The 8908-nt window shown below is 39.2% G+C and overlaps 1 protein-coding gene across 1 annotated transcript; it reads right to left on the bottom strand.

The window, feature by feature from the left end:
- Positions 1 to 1461: 1461 nt before the first annotated feature.
- Positions 1462 to 7517, bottom strand: SARC_11877 (hypothetical protein; the record flags this gene model as incomplete). The annotated part of the gene is made up of 5 exons (XM_014294029.1): positions 1462 to 1571; positions 1734 to 1806; positions 1970 to 2245; positions 2943 to 3558; positions 5269 to 7517. 5 exons carry the CDS (start codon positions 7515 to 7517, stop codon positions 1462 to 1464), a joined length of 3324 nt encoding a protein of 1107 aa, XP_014149504.1.
- Between the last annotated feature and the right edge of the window lie 1391 nt (positions 7518 to 8908).

Raw genomic sequence — 8908 nt, 5'->3', positions numbered from 1 at the left:
TACTACTACTACACACACACACACACACACACACACACACACACACACACACACACATATATATATATATATATATATATATATATATATATATATTATGGTTGTTCTTGTGATATTTACTGTCTCGGAACATTGTCCTGTTGAATATCGCACCGTCGTTACAGACGATTAGGCTTTCGTTTTAGCATTCATCCTTCAGCAGAATTAGGTCAAGGATTCAAGGTTTTGAACCGTTGTCGGAAGTTAGTCTTCTCTCTACGTCTACAGACAATTTTATCAAAAGTGAGGTGTACATCTCGCGGCTTGCATGATTGAGTGGGGGATTGGAATATTAATTGTGGTCGGGATATTCCGAAATCATTTGTGTCGAGTCTATAAAGTTTCCTGTCTTTGACACTTTCTCGAACACCTGTTGCTTTACTGCAGATCAATATCGTCAACCCTAAGCCTTTTTTGGCGGAAAATACCGGTAAGCCGATTGTCGTCAAACTCAAATGGGGAATGGAATACAAAGGGATCCTTGTTTCACACGACGCGTACATGAATCTACAGGTAACTCACTTCAATTTAACTTTGCCGCTATCCAACTGCTTGGAATTGTTAGTCACCGCTTTAGATCGTTCATTGTATGTGTACTGATCTCAAACAAGTACCACATGCTTGTATGTACATCATCTGTCTGTACGTAAGCATTGACGATGCTCTCTCCCTTCTACAGCTGGCGAATACAGAGGAATATATTGACGGTACTTTGGCCGGAAACCTGGGAGAGGTGTTAGTAAGGTATGTGCCCAGAATATTCGCTAAATGAACATGCGATTCGATTGACTTCCTTGTGCAGAATTCTAAGCCCATCATTTTCCCCCATGATAACTTGTTAGATACGCGTTGAAAATTACGATGTTTGCATCTCCGTTTTTACATCTTCGCACCAAGAACATAGTAGCTCTTACAGCATTTCTGGATATTTTGTCTACAAAATTGCACATACAGCGCATTGTCTACTTTAAAAACCTTATCTGTAACCTATTTTGTTTTATTTTGTTTCGTTACAGATGCAACAACGTTATGTATATAAAACAAGTCCCTGATTCTGGGATGGAAGATCAAGACTAAAAGCGGCAAATATTAATAAAAACAAATAAAGAAACTTATATCTTGATCAATTTGTATCTCTGTGGCTTACTAACGCTTTGGAAACACATTAGATGGTTTCACTAATCTGGTCGGACAAAACTCGCTCTGAATGAAGGTATCATATTCAAGGTGAGAATTCGATATTTTTAAGCGACGACGAGGGTGGGGGGTTTTTTTGTTTGATAAATCAGATGAACATTGCAGTATTTTGTGGAGAAAGCAACTGCAAAAACGCACTCTCGACTCCCAAGCACTTATTTCAAAATATCAGAAAATTCAGTACCGTTCAGCTACTTTATATCACACGCTATTTAGAAGCAGCGTTTATTCTGTCCCAAGCTGCTGTTCTGGGAATGCCACACTATGCTTGGCAATGATGTAACCAAGCATGTTGACAAGACAGAAAATCGTCCTCGTGTGCGGTATATCTGACCCTTCATTTTATTGTATGCCGCCCACAAATAGAAATACATTTATAGTTAGCAGACGTCAGATTCAAGAAGATTGTGCGCAATACGCTTTTGCTGATCAAAAGGAAAAAAAAGAGTATCAAATCATAGTCTTCTAAATTGAACAATCAAATCGTATATACGTACCTGTCAACTCTGCAAGCTCTACAACACTGCCTACCAGACCGTCAATTTCCATCGGCTTTCCATTCTCGACATCCTGAAAAGTTGATGCATATAATTACAAGCTATATATGGCGTGTAGCATTTCGCTGACTCACTGCATTCGAAAAAAACAAAAAAGACAAAATAGGTGTAAATGTCTACACAGTACTGTCAAGGGTGGCAGAGTAGCCACAACTTATCAGACATTTAAAAAATACCATAAGCATTGAGGTTTTGTGCTCTCCAACTGCGATTGCTCCGCCGATGCGCCTGTCCTTGCTGACCCTTAAAGTGAGGCCCAGCCGGCCGCCAACCTCTTCTATCTCACCCATCACCAACTCAATGAGTTGTCTGGTGCTTGCATATTCACACATTTCTTTTAGTGTTGAGTGTGTAAGTGCGGAGATCGGGTTGAATGCGACACTCCCGTACAGTTTAAGCCAAATCTCTGAACGGATATCTGGAAGAATCGGAGATTTAAAGCCAGCCGCGATCTGTAATGTGGAAAAGCATAGAACGTACATAGAACGTACCTAAAGCAGCTGCTTTTGTTCAACTGTGTGCTAGAGCACCAATTAGTGATCTAGTGAATTGGATAGATTTCCCCCCACTCTTTCTTCTTTATCCTGTCTAATAGACAGTCAGACACATACGTCTATTTACAACAGAAAGTTAGAACTCGAAAATTATGTTTTTGATCTGCAATTACCGCCACTTCACGTAACACATAAATCGTACATAAAAGAAAGCTTCAAAATGACGTGAGAATGACCACATTCCATTGAATACAATATAACAGCGTTCTTACCAGAAAAATATATAGATGTATACTATATATATATATATATATATATATATATATATATATATATATATATATATATATATAAATATATATATATATATACATACATACATATATATATATGTATGTATATATATAAATTGCATATGCAAATATATAAATGTATCACACACATATATATATATATGTGTGAGTGAGTGAGTGTGCATGCGTGCGTGTGTATGTGTGTGTGCGCGCGTGTGTGTACACCCATATTTTCAGTAATAACATCCGACTCGCTCACCTGGACAAGGGAGGTAAGCACTTCAGCGTAAGCACAAAAACGTTCTGTTTTACTTTTCGATAGCATTACATATGTAATAAGAATGTAAATCATGATATCTTACCAGTAAGTTACTCAGCATTTTGATCCGAGCTGAGTCTATACTACCATTGAGTTCACCTACTGGAAACCGTATGCTTTCTAAATGCTCGACGGTGCCATGCTTCGAAACGCGGGCAGCTGGATACGATACACACCCAATGATGCGTTTCGGATCAATGCCATTGAAGAGGCTGCCATCCGGATCTACTGCACGCACCACAGTGTTTTCGTACTTGCATATTTCAGAACCTTCGGGACAGCACTGGAAAAGCCACCAAGGTATACCGTTCTGGGTCGTCACGAACATGGTTGATTCGCCAAGTATCCTGCTGTTGTTCATATCCGTGAGCATGTTCTGTATCTGATGGCCTTTCAAACATATTATGATAACATCTTGTTCTTGGTGTATCGTGCTCAGGTCGTCCGTATACTGACAGTCTAAATCCTTAGTGTTGTGGATCGTGCCATCAGCCATCGCTAGTGTAAATCCATTTTCTGACATAGCTTTCAAGTGTGCACCTCGTGCTACGAAAGTTACCTGGTTTCCCGACACTGCCAGTTTCACTCCTAATAGGCCGCCGATGGCGCCAGCTCCCATGATGCAAACTCTCTTCCCCATGAGGTTCACGCCCAATTCTCTACGTATTTATACGACGTGTTTCATAAAAGACGTCAATATATACAAAAAACCCATATCAACATATTTGAGCATATTTGTTATGTAAATATTGCAAAATTTTGGTATCCGAGGTCGATGGACACAAAAACACGAGTTTTCAAAAAATAGAAAAGAACACTGCCTACTAACAAATAGATTTCAGGTTCTGTTAATAAAGTCTCTTGATTGACATACAATTGCCATACCGAGAGCGATGATGCATCATCAACCGGAGTATGCTACTGGAAAACTGCACACGCGTGCCCCTGCCCGTGCCCAGGCCCGTGCCCGCGTTTTCCCGTGCGTGCGTGTCCTCGTGTATGTATGGGCACACACACGTGTATATGTGTCTACGTGTGCGTATACACACACACACACACACACACACATACACACACACACACACATACACACACACATACACACATACACAAACACAGAAGCAGACACACACACACATGTATATAAGTATATGTTTGTATATGTGTTTATAATTGTATATGTGTATATAATTATAATTATATATATATATATATATATATCTATATATATAAATATATGACTTATATATATACATACATACACACACACACACATATATATATATATATTCACACACACACACACACACACATACATATATATTTATATATATATATACAAATATATATACATATATAAATATTTATATATATATATCTATAATTTATGTATATGTATAAGTACGTGTATATTTTATATAAATACACACACACACACTCACTCTCTCTCACACACACGCGCACACATTTATATATATTCATTTATATATGCTTCTATACAAATACATCTATATATATATATACATATATATAAACATATATTTACACACACACACACACACACAAAGATATATATATTTGTACATGTATATAAATAGATAAATATATATACATACACATATATACATATATATATGTATGTACGAACGTATATATATATATATAGAGAGACATAAATAAAATATATATAATTAATATAAATATATAAAAATAAATAAATACATAAAATATATATGCAACACAATGAGCGACTGACAGCGTCACGATATCGGCCAACCTGCCTAGCTGTAGATTTACAAAATAGAATATTAGATATTCTTTATGTTGCATGTAAATAATAATTTTGTGTCTGTCGTGCGTGTGAAATTTTGTATGTTATGTATAGACATTTGCTTGCACAAAATACTATGTCCCTAGGACATGGATACGATTTGATGATTTCATCGATTTGTATTCTGTTGACTGACAGAGTTTGAAAAAAGGACAAGAAAAAGTAAAGCTATCTTTTTGTAGCAAACGTCTACAAGGCACTGAAAGACATATCTCATTTACCGCGTCACTAAGCTGCGGGACGTTAACTACGTCCGCAGAAGCAGAGCAATAATAGCTATAAATTAAGTGCTCTAGCTAGAGAAGCCTTCTGTGATGCATATGAGAAGTCACTTGATCTCATACATCACCAAATCACAAGTGAAGGTATCCTCGAATAGTATCCGATTATGTTGTTAACGAGTTGATTTAGATACCAGAGCGATGCTGGAGACGAATTTGGAGCCTAGACAATTTAAATATCTCCCTCGCGCCGAGTTTACACTGCTTGATCGCACACATCACCAGTCCAGTTAGCCTGGTCACAAACACACTGATACCGATTGTGTTTTTCGACACATGCGCCTCCATTCTGACAGGGATTCGAATCGCACTCTTTCATATCTAGTTCACAATTGTCTCCTCCGCGGCCTGGAAGACAATAGCATCTATGACCGGTGTCTAGCGATAAGCAGGTGCCGGCGAACTGACAGGGTCTTAATGCACAATAATCCACGGTGGATTTGTTACATGTAGTACCCTCCCAATTTTCAACACATTCGCATAGGAACCCTTGTTCATTATCTGTCTCCTTACAGTTGCCATTTCCATTACAGGCGTCTTTGACTCCATCAACAAGACATTTGTTGGACGCGCTTGGAGTATTCTGACAATTAGGGCCCCAATGTCCGGCCGGGCATTTACAAACGGTGTTTTCTCCACTCTTAACACATACACCATCATTAACGCAGGGACAGCTGTACTCGATGCAATATGGTGGCAGATATCCCGCATCACATATGCAAGACACACCATTCACTTCGTCTTTACAGGTGCTGTGCTCCGCATCGCAAAGATTCAAAGCCGGGTTTCGACAGTCGTTTACATTGGTAGAGCACACCGTCCCACTGAATCCACTTGCACATTCACAGGCGTAATATGGTGCAACAGTGGAAGGTGTACAGGTACCCCCATTCTTGCACCTGCCACTTACACAAGCAACACTGTCGCAAAGTCTACCGGAAAAACCTGCGTCGCATGTGCAAGAGAACGTGCCTTCTTCATTGACACATTCGCCATTCTTGCACGGGTTTTGCGAGGCACATTCGTCAACATCAACTTCACAAGTAGGACCGGTGAACCCCGTGAAAGCGCATGTACACGAGAACTCAGACTCTGTCGGAGTGCAAACACCTCCGTTCTTGCAAGGTTTTGATGAACAACTATTTCCGACTTCATCACAATTCGCGCCAGCGAACCCACCGCCGCACTCGCAGCGATACCCTAGGGCAGCGCCCGGGTCATCGAGGCAGGTACCATCATTCAGACACGGACTGACGGAGCAGGGCCCTACTTCCGGCTGTACTTCAGTCAAGCATAGAGGACCGTATTCGGCTATATACGCATTGATGTCAGCAATACTCGTATCTTTAAATGAGGCCTGATCTGCAATTTCAGTGGTCGACATAACGAATCCTGACTCAGCAACATGGCTCGCCGCACCCCACATATGACCAAGTGTATGAGCCAAACGTAAGGCCTGCGTATCAATTGCTGAAGCGACGGTGGGACTGTCCATCATCGAAGCCAGTCCATACTTCCAAAGATCTTGACAAACAGAGTTAGCTTCTGCATTCAAAACGCCGTCTGCAAAAACCTTCCCTGTGACAAGAACTAACGCACCGTACTCACGAGAAGGTTCCAATGGTTGCCATTGATCTTCTACTTCAAATAAAAGACTTTGCCTTTCGGATGCGCTATAGTTGGGTACCGAGCGAACATTGACTGACTTTAGAGAATGCGTTAGCCCCAACTGACTCTCATATATAACGTTCACGGCAGCTACTAGAGACAGCGCCTTCTGTTGACAAACTTCCTCATCGCTACCGAGGGCAAAGAAAAGATCATAGTCAAAGTCTAGGACTAGATCTATTTGCTTCAAAGGCTCTTCTTGACGCAAAGTGCGATGCAATACATTCAAATGATGTCCAAAATCGCCTACTTGCCCTGCCGGTTTCTCTATAAGTTGTTCTTTGACTCGATTTGCACTTTTTGTCACCGGCGCGAACTTAATATTCCGCCTCTCAGCCCGTGCACGTTTCCTATCCTCGCCTACTTGCCGATTTAAATTACCTTGTAGTTCGATTTGCGAACTTGTATCGTAAAAAATTATTGTACCATCACCAGAACGACGGCCAGAGAGTAGGCGCCTTTTGGTATTTAACAGTACATCAACAATACTCCCATCGGCGCTTAACGTCGCCATTCCGTTCAGGTTCTGATTTTGTGCTGAGCTTATACTGTAAGTGTATTGTACAATGTTTTCACGATGCTTTCTAATCTTCGTCATGCCTTCAGATATTATATGCAATTCGAAGTCGGGAGCTAATACTGACCTCGGTTCCAGCTCTAGTGACAACACTTCTCCGAGAAGCTCAGCCTCGACTATCATCCGATTGTCGTTTGATATATCTTTTGTAACATATCCATTTAGTATACTACCTACGTGATTGCTATCATAATCGTATACATTGCCTAAGGCCCTGCTCATGGCCAGAGCGGATATAGTGGCGCTCTGCAACACTCTCATTTGGTTGTATTATACGATACTCACCGGACTGACTGGACAAATCTGAATATAATTATACATATATATAATAGTATTTTTTATGGCTATTGTAAATTGCTCCGAGTAGGTCAGGACCATGAGCCAAGGTCGGTACACAATCATAGTCTTTGTAAATATGACCTATATACATTGTACTCCGTACGACAGTCGGTATTTAACTTAGCGGCACTCTCAGAGTTTCTGTGACTCTTGAGTCTTAAACTCTTGGCGCACAAGAAGCGTGCAAACTGCAAAGTTTCTACGGAATCGGGTAGTGCTACTCTTCTACCTGTTGATTCGTTTGTTTTAAATATGAGTAAACCCAGAAAAACGGGTAAACCGGTTAGGGGGTTATTATATGGTCAATATTGCATTTAATAAGAAAAACAAGAGAAAGAATAAAGCTCCGAATTCCAAAATTCGACTTAATATTTTTCAAAATATATAAATAAATAAACATAGTGTTGGACGATCGACGACACGAGTTTTGGTGAGGGGGGTTTATTTGACTTGTTTTTGGTTTTTTTAAAAGGAAATATAAATTTTAAAAATTAGCCTATTTATTGTTGCAAGAATACTATTTCTCTATTTATTTAAACAAAACAAAAAAAATAAACAAAAAAGGAATAATAAGCCTCCTAAATTTAAATTGGAATACATACTGTAAATACATACCTACATATTTTTACATTTTTAGTTAAAAAATATAGTCCTGGACCTGACCACTGCTATTTATTTATGTACATACTTTGCCTTTTTATCTTCAAATATAAAATAAAATAGAAATATACACTTGTATTTTGATAAATAACTAATATATAGTTCATAACAATCCGAATTCCGAAAACTGCCATTGTAATAATATGCCAATCAAAACCTGAGCTACAGAGTATATTTCACTTTTTCCATACGCAGCTGATCCTGGTTTTTTGCTTTTTACAAAACCGACCTTTTTTTATTAGAAAAAGTACTAGCCCATAGCCCCATACCCCATAGCCTTCTGAAATTGAACAACTAGCCCCGGTATGTACTTTGTACTAAAACCCGTACACAAGCAGAGCAAAATATATTTTTTCAGTCCTTTGTCTGATTTTTAGAAGGCTACGGCCGCGCCGGTAAATATATTTGCCTAATATTTACATATTTACATAAGAGAGTTTTATGGGCCTTGAATTTCTTGAGATTTGCTAAGACTGCGACCGGATCTTGCGACCACTATGACTGCGACTCTCGACTGCGACCACTAAGGCTGAGGCTCTCGCCTGCTTCCACTAAGTCTGAGGCTCGATATATATATATATATATATATATTATATTATAAACATATTTGCATATATATATATATATATATATTATATTATAAACATATGTGC

Source organism: Sphaeroforma arctica (genome assembly GCF_001186125.1).
Source record: "Sphaeroforma arctica JP610 unplaced genomic scaffold supercont1.1931, whole genome shotgun sequence".
NCBI classification, from domain to species: domain Eukaryota; class Ichthyosporea; order Ichthyophonida; genus Sphaeroforma; species Sphaeroforma arctica.
This window is presented reverse-complemented; position numbering and strand designations above follow the sequence as displayed.